A 27583-nucleotide genomic window follows, 5' to 3' on the forward strand; every position below is an offset into this window, starting at 1 on the left:
CCCCTAGGTAGTAGGGCATAAGGCCCTAGTGAGTGGGCTCAGAGCCCTGAGGTAGAGAGGGGGCTGAGGCCCAGGAAACAGAGCAGAAGGCTCTGTGTGTAGCTGGGCAGAGACCCATGGTGTGTAGGGCATAAGGCCCTGGTGGTGTGTGGTAGAGGCGTGGGAGCCTCGTGAGAGTAGGCGCGGTCCTGTGTGAGGTGAGCACACGTGGTTAGGAGGTACGGTCGAGCGTAGGCTCCTGTGGTGCTGTAGCAACCTGCTGGTTGGCTAGCAGCGGTGTGTTCGGGTAAGTAGCGGGCAAGGTACTGTATACTGTATCTATTTATTCTGTCTGTGTGGCGAGTGTAGTTTACATTACAGTATTTTGGTGTGCTATCTAACTGTGTCCAGGGGCAAGACGTCAGGCCCCCATTAAAGGTAGGCTCTTGTTTCCTGTGGTTTTCCTGTGCTAACCCGTGCTGTGGGGGACAAGTGTAAGTACCAGCATACACATAGTCAGGGGAGAACACACGTAGTTTCCCTGTCCCTTAGGTCCCCGGGGTCACACAGGTACCCAGAGGGGGTGGCTGAGTGAGTTGGTGGCAGTACAGCACACCTTGAGGCAGTTCCAGGGGCGGCCGTGGTTCTGATCAAGGGTCCTCAAGGCCGGTTCCGTGCAGGTGGACCTGTGGTTCCGGACGTAGGGACACGTGTGAGATACCCGAGTACAGGCAGTCGGGCGGTTCAGTTCGATCGGCTGTTCCGTGCGGCAGTCGGCCCGCGGGTTAGTGTGCTGTTCTACTGAGCCTCAGCCGGGCTTAAAGAACCCGTACTTAGGGCCTGTGTGTGACTCCATAGCAAGAAGGCAGCTTCTTGGTACGACCTGGGTGAGGGGGTTAGGAACCGCCCTCCGGTTTAGGCTGTGAACACCGGCTGGTGTTCCCCGTAGCGTGTAACTGAGTAGTCCCGTTAGTGCACCACATTTAGTTAGTCATAGTGTTTGACTTAGTTGCGTTGCCGACCATTAGAACGTTGTTAGGGTCGGGTCGCCGTTGTAGTCAGTTCAGTTTTGTGGGTGTCATCTTAGGCTCACGGAGAGAGTAGAGGGAGGCTGTGTGTTCTTGTCATCTGCAGGAGTCGGGAAGGTGCAGGAGAACCGGATCGGAAGTGGGAGTGTCCCGGTGAGTATCACGCTCGATTCCCCCTTTCGGTTAGGCCCTCACCGGCAGGTGTGTGAGGTACTTGAGGCGGGATTAGTCCTCGGATTAGTCTTGGCCTTCAGTGCCTGTAGTCCCCCGCGTCTTGGCAAGAACAAAGTGAGGAGGCGGCAAGGAGCTTGGACTGACTGTGCCCTTGTTCTTTGCCGTAGTCTCGGACAGCCCTTACCTGGTAGGCACGGCCGTAATCCCTGTCTCTATCTTAGAGGGACGTGATTGGAGGTGACTGCGGCTGCGGATCTGCTGGGATTAGATCGCAGCTGGGAAATCGGAAGCGGACTGGAGGTGACCATCGTTTACAAGGTGAGTTCTTTTCTGTTGCGTCTGTCCCTGTCTTTCCCCGCAGGGGGCGTTACATATCCATAAAATGCATTTCTATTTCCATGCAGAGTGTACCCTAAAAAGTACAGGTTTGGCCAAACTCTGGCATATGTCTTTCCAATATCAAAATAATTTGATTCATAATTTTGTTAATATCTTTGTATGAGACAAAATGTATTTCAAAGGTTTATCTATAAATCTTATTAAAGAGTATTGGGTTAAATTCAAGATTTCACCTCCAAGTACATTCAAAGATAGTATTTTGCTGACTATAATTCATATGGGCAATAGATACAGTTTTATTCACTATTAATTTATGTATTTAAAACTACAGATACATTGCTTTTTTTTTTTTTTATGTAATGACCATAATATAGTAATACAAGAAAAGAAAGATATTTGCATTGCAGATAGACTTTTACAGTGAATAAAACAGCTAAACAAAATTCAGTTGATTGTTTTAATAACCATACAACATTCTGAGTGACCCTTTGTGAGATCTGAGTCTGTTGTGTTTGGAATCCTAGCAACCAAGAAACACTAAACTAGGTTTAGCAGCAAAGGAAAGAAGGCAGTGAGATACAGAATAGGTTTTATACACATTTGTGGTTGATCCTACAAACAAAATATGGAAGTAAAAGAAGAAAATGATAACTTCAAGGCTGAATATTTAACAAAGAAGTGTAGTCAGCCACATCTCTCCTCTCTGTCTGCATTTTCTCAAGTACCAGTGGAGAGAAAAAACCCTAAGAGGATGAGTTATTTCTATCAGCAGTGTAAGGTAATTGACAGTTCGGCTAATGTAACTTCAGATCTGTTGACATTCATTGCTGGGATTGCTGCTCCATATTTAGCATTCATCCCAATTAGCGAATTGTGCTTCCTTTATCATTTTTTAAAAATTGACTGGGATTGTCTTTTAACTGAAATGCACTTTGTTATTTAAGCTTGCTGTACAGCAAACAATTAGAAAGAATCATTTTTGGCATGTTAGGAGTCCCATAGAATGCCAATCCCCTTGGTGAGCATTTGCTTGCTACTGGTATCGCATTTAAATGCTTAAATCTATGTTTTGTTATTTATTATATATTTATACTTGTAAAAAGTAATCTTTTTTCAAAGTAGCATAACCACGTAGAAAAATATTTCAAGGTTGCCAGAGCACTGGGGGCTGCTACATGCCATTTTTCTGAGGGCTCTGAATGTCACATTAATTTTGTTAACCAACAGTAAAAAGTCACGAAAAGGGTGTGTGAGTTGAAGAATCAAACTTTGGATTGTAGCTTGCAATAAATCCTCCCATTCACCCCCTTCCACCCCAACTCTATTTTCTGTCAGGGCTGTGAGAGAAATGGGGTTCTGACTAAGGGAAGGAACCAACTTAAGAAAATACTTTCCTAGGTGGTAATGCAGCTTTTAAAAACCATGGGACATAAGTCTAATCACTTACAGGAGGATGGCTGACTACAATAACTTGGATACATACTAATACAATGTAGACAAACATTTTGTGATTGCTACATGCATAGATGTATCTGCATGTGTGGACACATCTATGCTGTCATTGTGCCTTCATCATCCACTAATAAGTGCAATATGTTAGAGTACAAATCACTATTATACCCTTTAACATCGGGGTCTTCTTGATTCATTAGTCCCTATTTGAAGCTCCCCTGAGCCCACCACTATGTATATTGCCAGTGGATACACAATTCTGAGAGGCCGTAAGCTCGGCCTTGCTAGGCTCCGAAACCGTGGCCTTGAGTTCCGGTAATTGTGGCCCCAGACAGGCACTGGCAGCAGGACCATATCCTGTATAGAACAGTAGCCCTCTTCTGCCACCATTCTTCTCCTATTTGATAGCCACACATCCTTTCATTCTACAAGCTACAATATTGACTTTCAAATTGTAATCCTCTACTGACATCTTGTAGCAAACTCAAGCAACTACATGCTGACATGTGAAATCTGCTCAGAAATGTTCACCTGACATTTAATACTAGTCCTACCACTGACAACCTTTTAGCCTATTATGCCATAATCTTTATCAAGATAATTCTAAGACATGGAAGCTACTTGCTTGTCATAAAAGCATTCACGGATTTGACTGTTTTTAAGTTTTCCATAATACACAATTGGACCAAAAGAACTGAAACCAGAGAAATCTGCACCCCAGTGCACTTCTTTGGTGCTGATGCTGCTCCCTCAAATTCAGGACCGAGTTGTTAATGGGTCACCCCTAAAACAATGGTTTAATATAAGTGTGGGTGTTGAGGGCTTTTCATCTAGGAGTGACAGTAGGGTGATTTTAATATGTCATGGAAAGAGGAAGGGGCTTCTAATGTAAGTGTGAGGAAGGGAGGAAAATGGCTTTTAATGTAAATGTAGAGGGTGGTGGGTAGCTCTTAATATTATGTGGTTGAGGGTATGAGCTATTAATTTCATGGTAGTATGAGGGTGGGGGTAATCATTTAATGGTGGATGGGAGCTTATAATTTATTGGTAGGGTAATGGTGGGGGATATTTTTTATGATGGGGGAACTTTTAAATTTAATAATAGGGTTAAGATTGGGTGAATGGACTATTAATTTAATGTTGGTGTGATTTGGGGCAATTAATTGAATTTGGGGCTAAGTTTTCTTAAATGGGAATACTTAACTATTATTTAATAAAAAAAAGTTAAGAGAAGTCCCAAATACTGTGCTCATGGCATCACAATTGACACATTTCAACAATGACTAAAAGATGGTACTTAAACAACAGAGGCTCCTTAGTAAAATGGAAAAAAAAGAAACCAAGAAAGTGCAACTATAGTAGTACATTAGATACTACTATATGGAGACTAATAAAATATTGCATACTTTGTAATGTGGAATAAAGATGCTCATTTGGAACAAAATCCCCTAGAAACTGGTATTTTTGTTAGGGTCCTTCTGTTATATAGAAGGTAACTTCTCCTCCTCTGTTGCAGAACATAGAAAATCCCCACTAATTATTTAATGTTTGTGAGGTGTATTTACAAAAATGTGAATACTATTAATTTAATGTCTGGGCAGGTTGGGTGTAAATATGTCTATTTATCAAATGTGAATGCTATAAACTTAATGTCAGAGCTGATTAAGGGGAAATAGGTTAAGTGTTTTAAAATATAAATGCTATTAATTTTATATTGGTGCTGGCTGAAGGTAGAGAGGCTTAATTATTAAACATGGGTACTTTTGATTTATTGTTGGGGCTGGGTAGAAGAGGGAGGACCAGAGTATTCACTCATTGCCATTTTTCCAAACAGTTCCAGAGCATTCCAAGAGGTAAATGTATTAAGCAGCGGATTCTGCAAGTTGCCAATATTCAAAACTTGCCTTGAAAGACATTGCCGTTTTAAATTTCCCCTGCTAAGTCGCCGAATATCGGCAACTTGCAGAATACACTGCTTGATACATTTACCCCTAAGAGTCTGACAAGAAGCTACTGAGCTTAAGACATGTTCCAGCAACAGGTAGTGAAAGCTACAAGAACAGGTAGGAGTAAGCAAGACAGTCTGCCAACTGTCCTCATTCTGATGATGCAGTCCCATGGGGGTGTGCCCTGCTTCACACTGCACTGCTCGTGAAGAGCAAACAGCCTGCACCTAACAGGAGTTCATACAGCATTGCGTGTGTATTTGAAGTGATGGGACTAGTTGGAGAGAAGTCTAGCACTGTCTAATATGATAGCCACATTCGTTGCATGCTGGACATGGTCACCTTGTATTTGTAGCGTGGAAGCCATGCTCTAGAAATCCTGCATTTGCCCCAAGTTTAAATAGATGTTAATATTAGAATTGCGTTTCTGCATTAAAATGAAGGTTCAGGCACGTTCAGTAATTTCAATTAGCTTTGGTAAGGTAATGCTTATATAAACTAGAGAAGCTCACTGACCCCCGTGTTTTGGTTTTGGTTTTGGATCTGGATTAGCTTCGGGTTTTGGTTTTGCCAAAACCGCCCTTGCGTGTTTTGGTTTTGGTTTTGTTTAGCTATTTTTTACTAAATTTAATTTTTTGTGGTAAAATCACATAATTTCGGTATTATTTTGTACCTACAAATTTATTAACCTCACTAGCACTAATTTCCAGTGATTTCCATTCAATTTTAGGAGAGGTAGCATGTACAATTGATCAAGCCAAGCAGTTCATCCACAAGGAGTGGAACTTAGTGGCGAAAGTGCTTATTTTGTTTCGGCCCTCAATAAACAAGATAACAATGTCACCCACAATTACGAGAGGTAGCATGTACAATTGATCAAGCCAAGCAGTTCATCCACAAGGAGTGCCACTTTTGTGGCTGAAGTGCAAGTCAAACATGGCCCTCCCTAAACAAGCTAACAATGGGGTTGTTAGAGTAATGGCAGAAACACACATCAGTGCCAGGAAAGATTAATGGTGCAAGATGGAATTGTCCTTGGGCCCTCCCACCCACTCACCCACCCATATGTTGGATCTTGCAAAGGACATGCACACTTTAACAAGCCAAGCAATTCTTTTTTTTTTCTTTAAAGATATTTTATTGAGTTTTACAATACAGCCAATGAGGGAAACAAACAATACAGGTAAAACAGAACTGCAAAAAGGTTTCCACATATTATAAGTAGCGTATTGTTATTGATATGAAAATATAAAAGCAAATTTAGGGAGAGTTGGAGGAAGGGAAAAGAGAGAGGAAAGGAAAAGGAGTAAGAGGGACAGGGGAAATCACTAGCAAAAGCGATGGGTAGAAAAGTAAGGAGAGGATGGTGAACCATGACAAGGCTAAAGATTGGTAGTTAGGGCTCAAAGGCCTTAAAATGCAAGAGGATGGGAGGCTCCGTGATACTCAGTCCAAGGACTCCAGACCTAATCGAATTGGACAGGAGTGTGGTGGAGAATGCTAGTCATATACTCCATATGATAGACTTGCCAAATGTGGTTGATAACCAAGGGCAAGGAAGGAGGACTCGGGTTTTTCCAAAAAAGGGCAATTTGGCAATAGCAATAACAATAGCAGCACAAAGTAAGTGTGTGATAAGTTTCTGCAATGATTTTGATATCTTGGGAATAGAGCGCGGGAGTAAGGAATAAGAAAGAGATGGAGGAAGAGAAATCTGAGTGATACTGGAGATTAACCGATGGACCAACTTCCAGAAAGGAAGTAGTTGTGGATAGTGCCACCATATATGAGACAGGGTACCCTCTCGACCACATTGACGCCAACATAGCGATGAGGAGCTTGGATATATCATGTGAAGATGGTGAGGCACCAAGTACCAATGGTAGAAGATCTTGCGACTGTTTTCATTTATGTTAACGCAAATAGAGGTCTTCGAGAGGTTCAGGCGAATCTTAACCCATTCCCCTTGAGGGACCGTCTCCCCCATGTCCTCCTCCCATTTGAGCTTGTCAGAATCCTTAGGGGGGTAATTGTATTTTACCATAAGACGGTAGAATGTGGAAATCAAGCCCTGAGAAGAGGAGCGAAGATCACAAAAGGAGACCAAAGGAAAGGTTAGATGTATATCAGTGACTGTACGTCACATAGAGTTATATAAATGTCGACGTTGTAGGTATTGGAAGAAGCAGGACGAGGGGATACGAAAGCACGCTTGGATATCAGCAAAAGAGTGAACGAATTGTAGCGGCATGATGTCGGAGAGGAAGTTGATGCCACACCGCGTCCATTGGATGAAAGGCGGGATTATTCCAAAGAGGCGTCATGCGCCATGAGTTAGGAGCTAGGTTATATGAGGAGACTGTATGAGACCAGGAAGCAAGTAAGAATGCTAGTGGAGGGGGAGACATGAGGGAGGAGGCCGATGCTGAGGTTTAAGCCAAAGAAGCAAGGAGGGTGAGGTAGTGTCTGTGAGAGCGGCTTCAATATCAACCCAAACTCTCTGTCCCGGAGGAGAGTGAAAGATAACACACTGGGTGAGATGGGTAGCACGATAATATTTTAGAAAGTGGGGAACTACCAGACCTCCTTCTTGGATTGATTTATGGAGAGTCTGCATACGAATCCTGGGCTTCCTAGCTGACCAAACAAATTTAGTAGCCATTTGTTGAAGGAGTTTAAAGGAGTTAGCGGGGACTTTGAGGGGTAAGGTCTGAAACAGGTATAAAAGTCGAGGAAGAATGTTCATTTTAAGGGAGTTTATTCTACCCGTCCAGGAGATAATGAGTTTGTCCCACTTTAACAGGTCAGTCTTAATGGCTGAAAATAAAGAGGGGAAGTTTGCCGCGTACAGCTGATCATAGGAGCAAGTGAGGTAGATCCCAAGATATTTTAGTTTGTGGGGCTGCCATCTAAAATTGAAGCTGGTTTTGAGGGTTGTGAGCAGAGTAGAGGTGATGTTAAGGTCTAGAATTTCTGATTTGGAGGCATTGATTTTATAATTGGAAAGAGTGCCAAAAATGGAGATGTCCTTGAGTAAGTTTGGAAGTGATATAAGGAGGTTTGTGACTGACAAAAGGATATAATCTGCATATAGAGATATTTTGTGTTCAGAGGAGCCCACCCGGACACCAGACAAACCAAGCATTTCAGCGACAAGGGCTGCCACTTTTGTGGCTGAAGTGCTTGGTTTGTTTGGGCCCCCACTAAACCAGCTATCAATGCCCTAAAGGCAGGTTAGACCAACAGTGCTGTCAAATGAATTCTACATTGTCAATATGTTGTTGTCATCATCTTCAGCATCATCCTCACCCTCATCAGTGTGTACATCATCATCACAGACTATTAATTCATCTCCGCTGGAATCCGCCATTAGAGAAGTGCCAGTACTTGGATGTATTTGCTGGTAAAGGCCTTCCTCGTGGAAGATGTAGTTCATTTTGATGAATATCATCTTTTCCACATTTTTAGGAAGTAACCTCCTACATCGATCATTGACAAGGTTCCCGGCTGTGCTGAAAACTCTTTCTGAGTACACACTGGAGGGTGGGCAGCTTAGGTATTGCAAAGCAAGTTTGTACATGGGTTTCCAAATGGTTCATTTTTCCTCCCAGTATGGAAAGGGACTGTCTGACATTTCGATTTTAAAGAATTCTTGAAAATGGCCGAGGTCACACTTTTTTTAGCAAAATATTTTGAACCAGACCAGGTGGTAAATGTATGAACCTCCGGATTCTTCAACTCCGGCGAGTTCAGCGTCTTCAGCGCTTAAATTTAAAGCGGCGCTGCCTTGTAAAGGGAAACTTCCCTGCGCCATCCCTGCTTCTCTTTGGAAAGTGCAATTTCTAACGAGCAGCAGCTGCCTAAGAGACTGAAGGAGGAGACGTAATCAAGCCAAGGACCAGTTCAGCAGTCAACTTGCTGATCAAGAGCTCCTTGCATCTTTTCAGATCTCGGTCATTTGGAAGCAAAGAATCGATGTAGGTCTTAAATCTAGGATCAAGCACAGTCGCCAAAACATAGTTATCCGACTTCAAGATTTTAATAACTCTTGGATCATTGTGAAGCGAATTAGGTACTTGAACTACAAGGACAACATACTTTGCGGAATTGCTTTCTTTCATCTCCTCCTTCAGTTTGTCAAGCTGCTTTTCCAAAAGTCGAATTAAGGGAATGACTTGGCTCAAGCTAGCAGAGTCTGATCTTACTTCACATGTCACAACTTCAAATGGCTTCAGCACCTTGCACAGCACTGAAAGGATTCACCACTGTAGAAGACTGAAATACATTCTCCCTCCTTTCCCAATGTAATGGCTTGTGCAATATGCGTCTATGGCTTTGTGCTGTTCCTCCATCCTCTGAAGCATGTACAGGGTGGAATTACAACTTGTTAACACCTCTTGCTTAGGTTGGTGGCAGGGCAAATTAATTTGTTTTTGGAGCTGCTGCAATGTCCTACATGCTGTGGCTGAATGGCGAAATGTCCCGAAATTTTATGGGCCACCGAAAGCATCTCCTGCACCTCACGGCTATTTTTCAAGAAGCTCTGCACCACCAAGTTTATTGTGTGAGCAAAACAGGGAATGTGATGGAATTCACCCAGCTGTAATGCTCGCACAATATTGTTGACGTTATCAGAAATAACATATCCTGGGGAGAGTCCAAGTGGCATAACCCATGTATCAATGACATCCCTTAGTTTTCGTAACAAATTATCAGCTGTATGCCTGTTAGTGAAGCCGGTGATACAAATAGTAGCCTGCCTGTGAGAAATGTTACCTAGTGGTGTACATGCTACTGCTGTTCGTGCTTGTGAAGACGAATGACCAACCCAGTGGGCTGTCACAGTCATATAATCTTTTGTTTGCCCACTTCCACTTGTCTACATATCTGTGGTTAAGTGTGCAGTGGGTAGAATAACATTTTTGAGCCCAATTAGTACATATTTACGAACGTTCTGGTACAGTTGAGGAATACCTTTTCTTGAAAAATGGTGTCGCGATGGAATTTTGTAACGGGGACACAAAACATCAATTAACTGTGAAAAACCAGCTGCGTTATACTGGATATTGGACGCAGATCTAACACTAGCATAGTCGCCATGGCGTCTGTGATCCACTTTGCAACTGGGTGACTGCTGTCATACTTGCTTCCTCTAGCAAAAGATTGTTTCACAGTTAATTGTTGTAAAGTACTAGTGGTCTTCTTCTTGGGCTGCTTATGGGAGGAAGATTCACCCCCAGCAGCAGCAACAGTAGCAGCAGTGGGACTAACGCTCAAGTACTCTTCAGAGGAATCAAGAATAGTGCAGGAGTCATCGAGCCTTACCAACTTGGTTGCAGGACTATCTCCGATCGCTACTGAGGATTTTGATGAGGACGGTGTTGTGGGTGTATCTTGCAGGCGTCGGGATGTAGGTGAGAGAAGGGCACTAGCTGATGATGGACTGCTTGTTGTTATTTATTTACCATAACTTTCAGCTTTCCCAACACCTTGCCATGAACTCGCATCAAATGGCGTAACATGGATGAGGTTCCTAGATGGTTAAGGTCCCTCCCTCGACTGACTGTGGCTTTACATACACTACAAATGGTTAGACAACTGTTATCAGGATTTGGGTAGAAATATTTCCACACATAAGAAGTGTTTTTTTTGGTCTTATGTCCAGGCATGACAATGGCCTTCTTTTTATCACGTGCCAGAACTGATTCCACTGGTGCGGGACTTACACAAACAACCTCATCCTCATCAACATTCTCATTAGCGCCCTTGTCGGCTACACAAATATCCCCCTCATCCTCTTCCAATTCCAAAGTGGCATCCTCAATTGGTGTATCACCGGCTACACTCGGGCTGTTCAGGCACACATCAGCAGAAATGCTGAAAGGGCCCTTCTTTATGAATACATTATCAGAATGGTCACGATTACACATACCACTCGTGGATGGACTCTCCTCAGGGATTGGTGTCATTTCAGATTCTGAGCATTCATTTTCCTCTATGGCTTACTGTTTTCTTCCAGCTTGGCTTTCACACGTAACAGTATTTGTGCACCACTTTTGGACTCAGAATTACTTGTTCTTGCTTGGTCAAGAGTGACCTTACAAGAAGAAGCCTCAGTAACATTTTTAGATCTCGCACTCATAGAGAAAGGCGAAGCCCTCATTCTTTCTTTGTCACTGCGTGTGTAGAATGCCTTGTTGGCAAATTTTTTTTTATCGGTGGTTAACTTTTCCTGGATTACAGCTCTTTTTCTCTGCAATACGGTAAAAGGTGTTTTTTTATTTGTTTTTTTCCTTGACTTCAAAAGACTATGTACTTTTACATAAGCTTTACCAGATGACGTACAGGGATAACTACCATCAGGACTGGTGGCAGCAGCTGCTTGCTGCTGCTGCTCATCTGTGTACTGCTGTGAATCCATTTTGATAACATCCTACTCTTTGTAGTGCAAATTCAGAAAAAAAGAGTGCAATGACTGGTATAATAGGATTTCAGCACTGAGAAATTCAGCTCTTCTATAAGGGTGTATATCAGACCCTACAATTTGTAGTGCAAATTCAGAAAAAAAGAGTTCAATGACGATTGAGGAGTGATGAGGAGCTTGGATATATCATGTGATGCACAAAGTACCAACGGTAGAAGATCTTGCGACTGTTTTAGTTTATCTTAACGCAAATAGAGGTCTTTTGTCACGTTTACCAGAGGGTTTTCAACCGGATCCTGGTAGTTCAGCCGAGATTGACGTTAGGGGCGCGGAGTCTAACAAGTGAAAGGTGTTCACCAGTGATTCCCGCAAGGGAATATGGGCTTTTGCGGCTTCCACTTGCAGGTCGCGGTCCCCTAAGGAAGTTCCCAGTGAACCATAATAGAGGGAGCGTAGAATCAGTTAGGAATAGACTTGCCACTTGATACCGATGATTAGCCGGAATGTTCAGCAACGTTGCCACTTGGGAGTGGAAATAGCAGGGAAGTACTGCAACATAGTCACTCGGAAGCTGGTTTGCAGAAATAGAATAAAGTTGACACCTGGAGGTGCTGACCGGAACTTCGGTAGCGTAGCCACCTAGAGGTGGTTTTCCCGGAGAGATAGCAGCTTGGAAACTCGGAGGAGAGCAAAAACACAGGAGCTGTATCCAATACTAGAGTCAGGGACTGACTGAAAGAACCAGCATTGAGTTCTGGTCAGAGGGGGTAGATATAGTGCAGTTCATATTAGGCAGCCAATAGAGGGCAGTGAGAGCACAGAAAACAGCTAGACAGTTCTGCGCATGCGCAGAACCACTGAGCGCCGAACGGAAGAAGGGGAGAGACAGCGCTGGATGGTTGCAGCGGCGTGGACCCAGGTAAGTGACTTTTACTTAATAGGAGGGATCCTGGTGGAAGAGACCTCCGGGGTCAGCGGACACAGATGCCGGCTCCCGGGGACACAGCGGGAGTCCGGCGTGTGACAGTACCTCCCCCTTTAGAGGTGGGCACTGAACACCTAGGACCTGGTTTCTTCGGAAATCTGGAATGAAATTTTTTCAGCAGAAGAGGAGCACAGATGTTTGCAGCCCGTACCCAGGAGCGCTCTTTGGGACCGTACCCTTTTCAGTCAACTAGATACTTGATTGTTCCTCTAGAACTTTTGGAATCCAGAATATGGCAGATCTCGAATTCGTCAGTTTGTTGGAGGGAAAGAGGAGTAGTAGATGTAACGGGCACCGTGAATCGATTAATGATGAGAGGTCTCAATAGGGAAATATGAAAGGCATTAGCAATACGCAGAGTGGATGGTAGCCGTAACTTAAAACAAACAGGACTGATTACTTGAATGATCCTATAAGGACCAATGTAGCGAGGAGCCAGCTTCATACAGGGCATTTTAAGACGAATATTCTTTGTAGATAACCATACCTTGTCGCCAATCTTCAACAGAGGAACAGCTCTGCGATTTTTATCTGCCGCTAACTTGTAGCGAGTAGAGGATTTCTTAAGAGCCTTCCGAACTCGAGACCAGATGGATAGAAAGTCCTGCCGAAGGGTGTTAACTGCTGGCACTTGGGTGGGAGGGAGGGCTGAAAATTGCGGCATGCGAGGATGGTCCCCAAATACCACGGAGAAGGGAGTGGATGATGTGGATTCGTGAAAGGAATTGTTGTGAACAAATTCCGCCCAGGGTAATAAATCCACCCAATTACTCTGGTTGGCTGAGGAAAATATCCTGAGACACGTTTCAAGATCTTGGTTTTTCCTTTCCGTCTGGCCGTTGGTCTGGGGATGATACACGGAAGAGAATTTCAGACGGATACCCAGAAGATGACAAAGGGACCTCCAGAATTACGAGCTTAGGATGTAAGCTCGTATGAGCAGGGCCCTCTTCCCTCCTGTCTCCTTACCTGTTCTTCTGCTCCGTGTCTATTGCTTATGCCTGCCTGGAGTTTCTGAAGTATTGGTACTTTTTGTTTATTGTTCTGTACTGTTATACCCTGTATAGTCTACTGTTTGTACTATGTGCGGTGCTGTGGAAACCTTGTGGCGCCTAACAAATAAAAGATAATAATAATAATAATAATTTCGAGACAAATTGTACCCCACGATCCGAGACAATTTCAGCGGGACAGCCATGTAATTGGAAAATTTCCTTTATGAAATGTTGAGCCAGACATGCTGAGGACGGAAGACCTATGAGTGGAACGAAGTGTGCCATTTTAGAGAAGCGGTCCACAATGACCCAGATGGTATTGAATTTATTAGCTGGAGGTAAGTCAGTGATAAAATCCATGCTAATAAGAGTCCACGGTTTGGTAGGTAGTGGAAGAGGGTGGAGTAGCCCCTGTGGGACTTGGCGGGGGGTTTTGTTTTGAGCACAGGTAGGACAGGCAGCCAAAAAATCTTTAACTTTGGAGTGGAAATTGGGCCACCAGTACTGTCGAGAGAGTAATTCTGGCGTCTTACGGGAGCCAAGATGACCTGCAAATCGTGAAGCATGGGGCCAGTGTAGGAGACTCTTCCGTAAATGAGGAGGAACGAATGATTTCCCCTGAGGGGGAATAGGAGCTGGAGTTGTTGAAATTAATTTTAGACATTTAGGGCTAGATTTACTAAGCTGCGTGTTTGAAAAAGTGGGGCTGTTGCCTATAGCAACCAATCAGATTCTAGCTTTCATTTATTTAGTACCTTCTACAAAATGACAGCTAGAATCTGATTGGTTGCTATAGGCAACATCCCCACTTTTTCAAACACGCAGCTTAGTAAATCTAGCCCTTAGAGTCCAAGATAGGACATTCTGGCAAAGTGTCTGATCCCAAACTTCCTGGCAAAGCCCGAGATAATGCATCCGCCTTCTTATTTTTGATTCCGGGTTTGAAAGTGACCCACAGATCAAATCTGGTAAAGAAAAGCAACCAGCAGGCTTGACGTGGATTCAGGCATTGGGCTGTCTGGAGATAGAGTAGGTTTTTATGATCCGTGAAGATCGTAACTGGATGACGAGCCCCCTCCAGAAGGTAGTGCCAATCACTTAGGGCCAACTTCATGGCCAGAAGTTCTTTGTCCCCGATGGCGTAATTACTCTCTGCTGGCAGGAATTTGCGGGAGAAGAACGCACATGGATGGAACCTGCCTTGAGTGTTTTTTTGAGAAAGAACTGCCCCCACACCGGCGGAGGATGCATCCACTTCTAGGAAAAAAGGAAGAGAAACATCGGGTTGCGGGAGGATAGGTGCCGAGGAAAAGGCTCTTTTGAGAGAGTGGAAAGCTTCTAACGCTTCTATGAACCAAATTTGCGGTGTCGCTCCTTTTCGGGTAAGAGCTATCAGAGGTGCCACAATAGAGGAGTAACTAGCAATAAACCGTCTATAATAATTGGAGAAACCCAGGAAACGTTAAATGGCTTTGAGTGTGGTAGGTTGGGGCCAGTCGATTATAGAACGAACTTTCCCAGGATCCATTTGTAGACCTGATCCAGAAACTAAATAGCCCAGGAAAGGCAATTTAGATGCCGCGAAAATGCATTTTTCCAACTTGCAGAATAAACGGTTGGTGCGTAATGTGCAAAGAACCTCAGCCACATGTAGGCAATGAGAGGAAAGGTCTCTGGAGAATATTAGGATGTCGTCTAGATATACCACTACGTAGGAATATAGCAGATCACGGAAGATTTCATTAATAAAGCTTTGAAAAATGGCAGGAGCGTTGCATAGGCCGAATGGCATTACTAGGTATTCGTAATGGCCGTCCCGTGTATTAAAAGCCGTCTTCCACTAATCCCCAGAGCGAATCCGAATCAGGTTGTATGCTTCGCGGAGATAGAGTTTAGTGAAGATCCTTGCACCCTTAATGCGATCGAAGAGCTCGGTGATCAATGGAATAGGGTAGCGGTTTTTAATAGTGATGGTGTTCAAGCCTCTGTAGTCGATACAAGAACGGAGAGCTCCATCTTTTTTCTTCACAAAGAAAAACCCGGCTCCGGCAGGTGATGAGGAAGGTCTAATGAACCCGCGTTGCAGATTTTCCTTGATGTAACGTGTAGTAGCCTCTGTCTCAGGTAGTGAGAGCGGATATACTCGGCCTCGAGGAGGAGTTTTCCCCGGAAGGAGATCGATGGGACAATCCCAAGGTCGGTGGGGTGGTAGACGCTCGGAAGAGACTTTAGAGAAGACATCCAAAAACGAAGAATACTGGTGCAGTAGGATAACAGTAGTGGGTTCTGGAATTTGCGTGAAGCCGAGAGGCTTGACCGGTGTCAGGCATTGGTGAGAGCATGCTGGGCCCCACGCGGTGATTTGTGATGAAGGCCAATCCAGATGGGGTGACTGTAGATGGAGCCATGGTAATCCAAGGATGATTGGGCTGATGGTCAGTGGCAGGACGAGAAAGGAAATTTTTTCCCAGTGGAGGGCCCCAACTTGCATGGAGATAGGTTTGGTTCGTCTAAGAATACTGCCGTTAGGGAGACGGGAACCATCGATGCCAGTAGTGGCCATGGGCCTCCTCAGTGCAACAGTGGGCAGCGCAAGTTGTGTTACAAGCGATTGTGACATAAAGTTCCCAGATGCTCCTGAATCCAACAAGACCTTGGACAACCTGGGCCCTGAAAGTAGATGTAAGGTGACAGGAAAAGAACAGGTTAGGTCTGGAAAAGAAATCTCTCCAGTGCAGGCTAGGGTCTGTCGTTTCCCGAACGCCGGGTACAAGAAGCCAGGAGGTGACCAGAATCTCCACAATATAGGCATAATTTATTTTTCATCCTTCTCTCCCTTTCATCCGGAGTTAAACAGGAGCGCCCCAGTTGCATAGGCTCATCTGTAGATGTGGGCGGCTGAAAGCGAGGAGCTAGTCGAAGGGTAGCACATCTAGGAAGGTCTTTCTCGGACGATCTTTCCCGAAGCCGAAGATCTACCCGGTTGCAGAGAGAAATTAGGGCATCTAAAGTGGGAGGCAATTCTTGAGACGAAAGGGCATCCTTGATTTTCTCTGACAGCCCTTGCCAAAAGGCAGTGACAAGCGCCTCATCATTCCACTGGAGTTCGGAGGATAGAGTCCGAAACTCAATAACGTATTGAGCCACAGAACGAGAATTTTGACGGAGTCTTAGGATGCTTGTAGCAGCGGATGTCACTCGTCCTGGTTCGTCAAAAATCCTCCGGAATGCTGAGGTGAAGGCTGTAACATCGTTGAGGATTTCGTCATTACGCTCCCAAAGAGGAGAGGCCCATGCTAGGGCTTGGCCGGATAGGAGTGAGACCATGTAAGCCACTTTTGACCTGGAGGTAGGAAAATTCTGAGGTAATAACTCGAATTGGATGGAGCATTGATTTAAAAAACCACGGCAAGAGTTAGGGTCATCATCGAATTTGAAGGGAGTAGGCAAATGCAGAGAGGAAGCGGCTGCAGGAGGACCCTCAGCTGCTTGTGGTTGTGGTTGAACAGCCGGCTGAGGCAGAACCTTACCTGTAGTGCGTCTAAACGGGTAGCCAGAGTTTGCAGACATTGTAAAAGTTGCATCTGAACTGCATCTTGGCGCTCCACTCTTCCAACCAAGTGTTGAAGCATATCCTTGGCGGAAGGTTCTCTATCAGGATCTGACATGGCTGGTTCTTAGTGTCACGTTTACCAGAGGGTTTTCAACCGGATCCTGGTAGTTCAGCTGGGATGGGCGTTACTCTCGCTAGGGGCGCGGAGTCTAACAAGTGAAAGGTGTTCACCAGTGATTCCCGCAAGGGAATATGGGCTTCTGCGGATTCCACTTGCAGGTCGCGGTCCCCTAAGCAAGTTCCCAGTGAACCATAACAGAGGAGCGTAGAATCAGTTAGGAATAGACTTGCCACTTGATACCGGTGATTAGCCAGAATGTTCAGCAACGTTGCCACTTGGGAGTGGAAATAGCAGGGAAGTACTGCAACGTAGTCACTCGGAAGCTGGTTTGCAGAAATAGAATAAAGTTGCCACTTGGAGGTGCTGACCGGAACTTCGGTAGCGTAGCCACCTAGAGGTGGTTTTCCCGGAGAGATAGCAGCTTGGAAACTCGGAGGAGAGCAAAAACACAGGAGCTGTATCCAATACTAGAGTCAGGGACTGACTGAAAGAACCAGCATTGAGTTCTGGTCAGAGGGGGTACATATAGTGCAGTTCCTATTAGGCAGCCAATAAAGGGCAGTGAGAGCACAGAAAACAGCTAGACAGTTCTGCGCATGCGCAGAACCACTGAGCGCCGAACGGTAGAAGGGGAGAGACAGCGCTGGATGGTTGCAGCGGCGTGGACCCAGGTAAGTGACTTTTACTTAATAGGAGGGATCCTGGTGGAGGAGACCTCCAGGGTTAGCGGACACAGGCGCCGGCTCCCGGGGAGACAGCGGGAGTCTGGCGTGTGACATCTTTGAGAGGTTCAGGCGAATCTTAACTCATTCCCCGTGAGGGACCGTCTCCCCCATGTCCTCCTCCCAATTGAGCTTGTGAGAATCCTTAGGGGGCCAATTCTATTTTACCATAAGGCGGTAGAATGTGGAAATCAAGCCCTGAGAAGAGGAGCGAAGATCACAAAACGAGACCAAAGGAGAGGTTAGATGTATATTAGTGACTGTACGTTGGATAGAGTTATATAAATGTTGAAGTTGTAGGTATTGACCCTACACTTTGTAGTGCAAATTCAGAAAAAAAGAGTGCAATGACTGGTATTTTAGGATTCCAGCACTGAGAAATTCAGCTCTTTTATAAGGGTGTATATCAGACCCTACACTTTGTAGGGCAAATTCAGAAAAAAAGAGTGCAATGACTGGTATATTAGGATTTCAGCAATGAGAAATTCAGCAATGGAGCTTTCTCTAACACTGCTACCACCCTCCTCTTTCTCTTCTATCACTTTGCCTACCAAACTGCTCTATACTCTGTCCTACCCCTTCTCTGTCCCTCTCTCAAATGGCGCTAGATCGCTTTGGAGGGCGGTATTTATAGATTCAAAAACTCGCGAGATTTGACGACGTCACGATGACGTTTTGCCTTGTTTTGGAATCCGAATAGGCGCGAGAGTACCGAGCTGACTCGGCTCGGTACTCGGAACCCCATTATTCAGGTGGGTTCATTTTTCAAGAAGCTGAGCCCACCCATCTCTAATATAAACCACAGTAAGGGACATTTAAAATAGGGTTGTGCTGTGCAAAGCTGTAGACTTTATATTGTACCATTGTCATCCCCTTTATTATCCTGAATTTGACAGGAAAGCTCTGATTTGCGGACTTATGAAGGGGTGGTGCTTACACAAAAATAGATGAAGTTTTGGCAAAAATTCCCCAATTCTTATCGTATTGGTGGCAAGGCTTTTTTGTCACAATTTTGCATGTCTAAATTTTGAGAGGTATGCATTGGGCCTCTGTTGCTACTTAGGTTAGTTTTACACCCCAAAGTGCATAGAATTTCCATTTTGTTCAGATAGTTGTTACCTGTGTTTGTTTCAATATCCCATGTGGAATTCACCCATCATTTAATTAACTGCTACATGACTCGCTTGAAGGTATTAATTAATTCAGAAACTTTATTACTAAAATTTTTAATTATTATTATCATTGATTTAAAGTGCTACAGTACTCCACAGCACCGGACAGTTTGGAAACAGAGCATTCATAAGACAGTGATATACAAGATAAAAACATAAATACAGAAATGAAAACAAAACAGTAGGGAGGATCTTGCTTATGAGAGCCGATAATCTAGCGGGAAAACTGCACCGCTGAGAAAAAAGTAGTATAGGTGGGAGTAGAGTAAACTCTATGGTTTTTCATAGTGTCTGATTGGATGTTGGATTGAAGCTGGAATAGACAGTTGAATTATGGTATCTAGGTGATTGGAGGGGCTATAGCCTGGAAAAATGTCCTGGGTAAAAGCATCCCATGTTCATGCTCCTTTTCTAATCAAGAAGTTTTTCTTCCTACTGAACCAAATAAAGGACATTCGATATCCACCAGTAGGGCAAGGGGTGCTGTCACTTTCCTATCCACAAGTCTGAAATACATCATTCCCACTAGCCCGCCCTTCGTGTTTTCCATACTCATGCAAATGTTTCTCTGTGTGCGAGTGCAGTCCTGCACCTTCGGCATGTCTCTACTTAAGTGACTCTGCCTTGAGTTACTGTATATCAATCTGACTTGATTGACTAGGTTTGTTTGCTTGTTACCCTGGTCCTCTGTATTGTTATTGTGTTTTGCACCTGTGCTGTCTGATTCTGACCTTAGTATTTATTCTGCTTCTGTACCTGAGCTGGCTGCTCTGACATCGGAGTGATATGCCATTATTCTGTCTGTCAGTCAACACTAATTAAAACAAGCCTGTTGTCCGTAATCTGTGGGTTTCCCAACAGAAAAGTCCATCACTCTTTTGTGGGTGTCCCTGTGATCATTTGGGTGTCCAAAGACTTTGTATCTATAACTAAGTCAGGGAAAAAATAGTAAATAAAAAGAAATATTATAATTATGAAATTAAGCAGAACACGAATAGTTGCAGCACTACTCAGATCTGATCAACATGTGTTTCTTGTTGGTGTTCTCCAACAAACTCCATGCTGCCACAACTGATAATCCAAGACTAGTAGAGAGAGGGTGATATCCTTATCATCCTGCAGTAGGTGAACTGATAAGGTGCCTAAGAAAGGACGAGCTTCTGGGTGTTAAGGGGTTGCGTGAAGGGGGTCTTCTCCCCGAACATGGATAGGGGAGAAGTTCAAGGGGCAGAAGAGGAGGGCTGGGATTTGCTCTCTGTATAGAGCCAGGGGGTCCATACATGGCTAAATATGTGGTCCCTATCGTGGAAGTAATAAGTAATTTAAAATTTTACATCCCTCTTACTATCATCCTTGATGTTATTCTTAAACTTTTTCAGTGTATAGTGCGGGTGTGCCAAACTCGAGGACAAGCAGCTATGTCTGAATCAAGTTTTGGGCATCTCTTGCTTCAGCTACAGGACTAGTATAAATCCTGAGTACTAGTGATGACCATCTCGTATGCATGGTATCACATGTGTTAGTAGTCAGGAGCAACTGTAAAAATGCATTCATGCTATTTCATGTTTTTAACTGGTTCGTCATTAATGCCTATATTATTAACAGATTTCATTAATTCAATAGTTTTTTTATTCTGTGCGTTCTGTTGCAAATGTATATTTCACATAGGCATTGGACCTATCCTGCAGTTTCTGGTGTAGTAGCACGTATCTTCAGATCCGCTCCTTGTTGAATTCGGGAGTATGTAGAGCCAATTTACATACATTTTTTTAAAAAAGCACATTGCGCTCAGAATGTGTACCTTGATGAATCAGGCCCTATATGCTGCAACAGTTTTTCCTGCTGCTTCTCTATTTCTGTAACATGCGACACCACAAATCTTTTACGTTTACTACTTTAAAATGGACTCTGAGTGCTGTGTGAGCACGAAGATCAAAAATAAGCTCCAATCTCTTTGATCATGACTTCTTTAAAATAGGTGATGAGGGGATGTGAGCAGGAGGATCAATAAGAAGCGGCAAGTACTTGTCTGCATGGCCACACATCTTTACCAATATTCTGTTTTCTGCCAGTGCTGAGAAACTACAAAGCCCAGAGAATTGAGCAGCTTTAACACCCTTGCAGGTGTTTCAATGGAGAGATTTACTTGGATGGACTTAACGAGAAGTGATGTATGAGATAAAATGAATTAATGTGTGAGTGATTCAGTCAGTCAGCTGTTAGTAATGTGAAGAGGTTGGGGGTGAGATGTGTTTAGTGATTTAAATTAATAACACATCAAAAACTGATAATTAAATACATTTGAGGTTTTTTTTGTAGTATAAAATAGAGTATAAAATAGAGCCACTCTAATTTGTGCAGAGTAGCAGAAGATTATGGCAGTACAGAAATATAGGTCAGACACATTGTTTGCCTGCAGCGCCTGTAAAAATAAATAAATCACATTTCTCAGGCAGGAAACAGTATTAGGTATTCATCTACAGTAAAGAAAAAACAGAGTAGTTAAAAGTTTTAGATTCACTTTATTTACATACCTGAGAATTGTGATATGTCACAACTTACATTACACAAATTCTATGTTCCTATTCTTTCTTTAACAATACTTCAGAAATTATATTAGTATAGCGAGAGATCACATTGATCAAATTGTTTTTATATTTATGTTTGTTCCATGTGTAATGTTACTTCGGTGCCAAGATATGTCAAACTTAAAATGACAATTTCTGGCTGTTCAAACTTATTTCTATTTGTTACTTGCATCTCTTAAATATTTGTTAATATTAATAGGAAGAATGCATTCCAACATATGACTCCATATTCAAAAGGCCACGAAGTTATAACGAAAAACTACATCGGGATGACAGGACCCATTCAAAGCATCACAGTTGGAATATTCATACAGAGGTACTAATAACTATTTTATGGTTGCTAAAATTGATTTTAGCCTGTAAACTGTCCAGATTTAAAAATAAAAAGGCTTATCATCAGTCCCTATCAGATCTGAAAACAACTGATGGGGATCAGAGATCAAAAAAATTATATTGATTTCATGCTAGAAACTATCTAAGGGATACAGTTGCCAACCATTAATAAATATGCTGACAGTCAGTAAGTAAATAGTTAAATTGAATAAGAAAAAATAGAATTTAGTACAAGTCTGAGATCCTCGGACACTACAATACTACACATGGAGGTTCCAAGCTAATATTTTTAATACATTAGTTTGATTCTATAGATGTTGCTACTTATTTTTACATTTGAAGACATTTTGGTAAAATGTAAAAAACAAATCAGTGAAGAAATGTGCAAGAAAATATATATAATAATTTTAAAAATATTTACAATAATAATGATTATACAGTTTTATATAGCACTGTGCACAGCATTTTTCATGTGTAGCTTCTGGGCAGAATGAAAATAAACAAGTATTGAACTTACAAAATATTGTAATACTTTAAACAAGTATTACAGGCTGAAGATGTTTACAGTCTATTTCCAGGAATACAAAACAACACATGCTCCTTTTCTGGTTAATACTGTAAGTATCGGTGATCTGACTCTAAATTTTGTGTCACCAAGTAAATTTTAAAATATATTCTTAAACTCTATGTATCTTTTTTTTTTTTAAAAAGTAAATTTTTATTAAAGTTTTTCAAAACAACATAGTCGTGAAAGTGAGACATCATATGACATATATGTGAAACACTTCACTTCAAGTAACAGAAATGCACATAAAAGAAAACTCGAAACAGTACATAGTAAATTGGCATGTTAATGTAAAGGAACGAGAGTGTTGTTTTTCTTATTTTTGTTGCTTGGGGGGAAGGGGGAACGCAAACAATGGGTGAAGGGGGATTTGAGGAAGAAAAGAGGGGGAGGGGGGAGAAGAGTTTATCACCTTTTGTTCCCTGTATCAAGTGGTGAAGAGGAAAAATAATGACAAACTTGGCTATAAGGAGGTGTAATCAGACTGTCTATGACTATCATTTAAAAGTATAAGACGTTCCAAGCCTCTAACTATCATAGTTTATGGGAGCGGATGGGTGTCAGATGGTTGTTAATGGGGGTTCAGCATTGAAATGGCTCGTCCAAGGAGACCTTGTATTTTGGAAATTCTCTGGTTTATCTTTAAGGACGCCTGTAATGCTTTCCATTCTGTAAATAGACCAAATTTTGCTAATAGTAGCTGAGAGTGAGGGGGGGGGGCAGTATCTTTCCAGTGAGCTGCAATCAAACATTTAGCTGCATTTACCATATGGCCAATGAGGTTTTATATGGGCCGGGTGACATCAGGGAGCCGTCTGGGAAGAAGGGAGTACAGAGGGGAATCAGGCCTCTTAACCTGGGTCACAGATTCAATCAGCTTATGAATTTGCTGCCAGTAAGACTGCAGTCTAGGGCAACTCCACCAAACATGCAACAGGGTACCCCGCAGTCCGCAACCCCTCCAACATCGATCACTGGAAGCAGGAAAGATAGTATGCAGATGGGAGGGGACTAAATACCACCTGTAATAATTTTTACATGAATTTTCCTTTATTCTCACCAAAATTTATGTTTTAGCTATGTTATTTCTTATCTTTGACCATTCTTTTGGTGTCAGGGTCTCCCCAGTGTCCCGTTCCCAAGCCAACTCGTGCGGCTCTTTATTCGGCTGACCAAAGCTATTAATTAGCTGGTAAACAGTGGATATTAAACCTCTAGTAATGGTAGATGAACGACATAGAGACTCTAAGGTCGACCATCGATCCGAAGGGGGAGGAGTTCTTAGGGAATGATAAAAATGTCTAAGCTGCAGATATTGATAGAAAAATATTCGCGGAAATCCTAGTCTATTGTGCAATTCTGAAAATGTAGGGAATACCCTCATTGGGGCTAGATCCCTGGCAAAGAGCAGATTGTGAGAGGTCCAATGATGGAACGTTCTGTGATCTAGGCCTGGTTCAAATTTTTTATTGTTCCAGAGCGGGACAAGAAGCGGGTATTCAGATAACATTTTATAGGATCTAGTCACTTGGTCCCAGATTGAAACAGAGAAACGGGCTGAGGGTAGTTGGGCTAGGCGTCTTGTTCTATGTTGGGGTGAGATACAAAGCAAGGAGTATGGGGAGTATAATTGAAGTATATCTGATTCAATGTGAGTCCACACTCTATTATGAGGGGGTGAGTGCCAAAGGATACATTGAGACATATGTGTAGCTTGATAATACCTTAATATGTTTGGGAGCCCTAGACCACCAGCAGTCTGGTGCTTGAAGAGTATACGCATTCGTACTCTTACGACCTGCCAATACAAATTTGGAAATCATCTGTTGCAGATGTTTAAGGATATGTAGAGGAACCTGAATTGGGAGAGTCTGCCATAAATACAATAACCTGGGAAGAACATTCATTTTGACAGAGGCCATACGGCCAATTCATGAAATGTGAAATTTATTCCAATGGGATAGGTCATTTCTAATTGTATTCAGGAGTCTGGGAAAATTAGCTGCGTATAATAAGGAATAGTTTTTAGTTAAATAGACTCCCAAGTATTTAATCTTACTATGTTGCCATCTAAAGTTAAAGTTAGACTTAAGCGTTTGGATAATGTGTTGAGGAGTGTTTAAGTCTAAGATTTCCGATTTATCGGCATTTATTTTATAGTTCGAGAGTGAGCTATAGGACGTAATTTCATTAAAAAGGTTGGGCAGGGAAATATGGGGCCTAGAGAGCGTAAGTATAACATCATCAGCATATAATGCTATCTTATGTTCTCTAGTACTCGTGGGGATGCCTGTGATGTCTGGGTTATTTCTAATCCTGGCTGCCAAAGGTTCCATATCAAGGGCGAAAAGTAGGGGAGACAGAGGACAACCTTGGCGGGTGCCATTATTTATACTAAATGGAGAGGAGGTGAGACCATTAGCTAGGACCGAGGCTGTGGGGTTATGGTGTAATGCGGAGATTCCCTTACAAAAAGCTCCCTGGATCCCCATGCTCACCAGGGTTTGCTGCATGAAGGGCCAGGCCACTCTATCAAAAGCTTTCTCAGCATCTAAAGCCACCACCAAAGCAGGGAGAGATGTGTGATTAGCCCAGTGGATTAGATCTATTACTCTTCTGGTGTTATCTGAGGCCTGTCTTCCCGGAACAAATCCCACTTGATTGGGATGGACCAATGAGGAGAGAACAGGACCCAATCTATTGGCTAGTATTTTAGCAAAAAGCTTTAAATCCACATTAAGAAGAGATATGGGTCTGTAACTGCCCACTTCAGCAGGGTCTCTGTCTGGCTTAGGTATCACCACAATCCCTGCTCTGGTGGTGGCTCCATCAAATTTGCCTCCTTCCAAGATCGATCCAAACAATCCCGTGAGCATGGGGACCAGTTGGCGGGAGAATTTCTTGTAATAAATTGCGTAAAATCCATCTGGGCCTGGGGCAGACTGACGCTTTAAAGTTTTTATAGTATCAGAGACTTCCTCTGATGTAATATCTGCATTGAGGGATGCTATTTGAGTTCTAGTGAGTTTAGGCAATGGGCAAGAATGAAGATAGCTCTTAATATTCGCTTTAAGCTGGGCTGGATGATCTATTTTAGGACGCAAATTATATAGTGAGGCGTAGTAATCCCTAAAGCACTGCGCTATCTTTTAAGGGGCCAAAAAGTAAGGGCCACACGGAATCTTTCACTGACATTATTCTGTTTCGAGTGCGTCGGGCGCGGAGTTTGCGGGCCAAGATCGTATCAGCCTTATCTCCCTTTTCATAATATTTTTGCTGAACCCAGAGTAGGGTTTTAGCTGCTTGTTTTGATAAAATTTGATTTAATTGCCCTTTGAGAGAAAGAAGCTGGGAATATATGCGTTTTTTAGGATTAGTTTGGTGGCGAGATGCAGTTAATTGTATCTGCTGTTCAAGCTCCAGAATACGCTCTCTTTCTTTCTGCCTCTGTTGCGCTGTCAATTTGATGAGCGTACCCCGTATCGTGGCCTTATGGGCTTCCCAAAGAACAGATTGCAATATGTCTGGGGAAGCATTATAGGAAATGTAATCAGAGATAGCTTGGAAAAACTGGGTGATATGTTCTTTCTTAAGAAGTATAGATTCATCCAGTCGGCACTTGGGGCGTGACTGAGGGAAATGAGGTAAGCGAAGAATCAGCTCGACCGCTTCATGATCAGACCAGGACACCGGGAGGACCAGTACATCCCCCAATCTCTGGGTTGTCAAATGGTCAACAAAAAAAATAGTCTATTCTTGAGTAAAGGTCATGAGGTGCTGAATAATGCGTGTAAACTCTGGAAGACGGATATAACACTCGTAGGGCATCATACAAATTAAATGATTTCAGTTGGGATTTTAGTTTATTGGATTCCCCAGAATGGCCCACAGATATATGTGTTTGTCTGGACCTATCCAAAATTGGGTCTATTATTGTATTAAAGTCCCTTCCGATGATAATCATACCTCCTGCATATGATGATAGCTGCTGGAAAAGGCTGCATAGAAGTTTCCCTGCTTCATGTTTGGGGCATATACTGAATCCAGAGTTATGGGATGTTGATATAAGGTGCCTCTAAAGATGATGTACCTACCAAGAGAGTCAGATATCTGTGAGTTTACAGTCAAACTCGATGTATCTTATTGATTGGAAATGGCATAATACTAGTCAAGAAAAACTACATGTTTGAGACAAGATGTTAATTTTCCTGCATATTCTCCTCACCAAGGAAATGTTGTGTTTTTTAAAGCATTTGTGATTCTGGTTCAAGGTGAGAAGAACATAATTTTCCCCAATAATGAATTATCCAATACACTCAAAGTTATAAAAAGAAATAGCAATTCTTTAGACTAACATTTAATTTCTTAAGCCTAATTTAAGGAATAATTATATGTTTTTGTCACAGCATCTTGGTAACACATTTTTCCATTGATTTGCATTAGCCATATACATAAACCCATTATATATACCCAAGCGTGTAAAATACATAACTTTTTGTGGCTCTCTGGTGCAAAGCTACAAATACAGCTTTGTTTTATGAAAGTATATGAAGTCAAGTATATATTTTTTTCCATTAGATTGATGTATATTTTATCTAAATAAAGTTATGGGTATGCAAAACTGCTGATGATAAAATTGTAAAAAGGAAGTACAGATAATGATTCTATATGTACAATATCTATGCTATGTATATTGGTGCAACTTTAACATTCTGTCATAACAAATTTTGATATTGTTTTGTAGGAAATATCTCGCCCTGTACCAGTATTAAGCTCTTCAGAATATGGAAGACATCTTCAGCACCATGTAGACAAAGTAACTAGAGATCATGTTAGGATTGGGTTGATACGCTTAGAATTCTACCGCAAGAATGGAATGAGTAAATCTGTGGAGGAAAGTTATGGTTCTGTAGTTCCATCATGAGACTATTGAGAAGCAGATGGTTGGAGCATTGCATATTACTTTTTGTTCTAAATACATATATATAGTTTTAATTTCAATTTGTAGATATTACATTATTTGCTTTCTTTGGAGATTAACTGACTGATTCATGATTCATGCAGGACACAGTTCCCCAGCTGAATAAGCACAGTTGTTAATTTATATAATTATATGTCTCAAATTTGTTAAAAAAAAGTTGTGTGGTTAAACATTGCTGTTTCTTACAATTCACGGTCTATGACTTGTTTAAATACTAATATTAATA

General features: G+C 42.5%; 1 protein-coding gene across 1 annotated transcript; it reads left to right on the top strand.

The window, feature by feature from the left end:
• The first annotated feature begins 2058 nt into the window (after nt 1-2058).
• Nucleotides 2059-27583, top strand: CFAP90 (cilia and flagella associated protein 90). Its single transcript, XM_075211300.1, has 3 exons — nt 2059-2298; nt 21678-21794; nt 27121-27583. Exons 1-3 carry the CDS (start codon nt 2146-2148, stop codon nt 27298-27300), a joined length of 450 nt encoding a protein of 149 aa, XP_075067401.1. The 5' UTR covers nt 2059-2145; the 3' UTR covers nt 27301-27583.

The sequence above is a fragment of the Mixophyes fleayi genome, chromosome 5, assembly GCF_038048845.1.
Source record: "Mixophyes fleayi isolate aMixFle1 chromosome 5, aMixFle1.hap1, whole genome shotgun sequence".
NCBI lineage: Eukaryota > Metazoa > Chordata > Amphibia > Anura > Limnodynastidae > Mixophyes > Mixophyes fleayi.

Excerpts from the sequence above, each read along its gene's own strand:
- CFAP90 (XM_075211300.1), top strand. The coding sequence starts at position 2,146 with ATGGAAGTAAAAGAAGAAAATGATAACTTCAAGGCTGAATATTTAACA. Across the intron at positions 2,299-21,677 it reads ATTTCTATCAGCAGTGTAAG|GAAGAATGCATTCCAACATA; the intron begins GTAATTGACAGT and ends TAATATTAATAG. Across the intron at positions 21,795-27,120 it reads GTTGGAATATTCATACAGAG|GAAATATCTCGCCCTGTACC; the intron begins GTACTAATAACT and ends ATTGTTTTGTAG.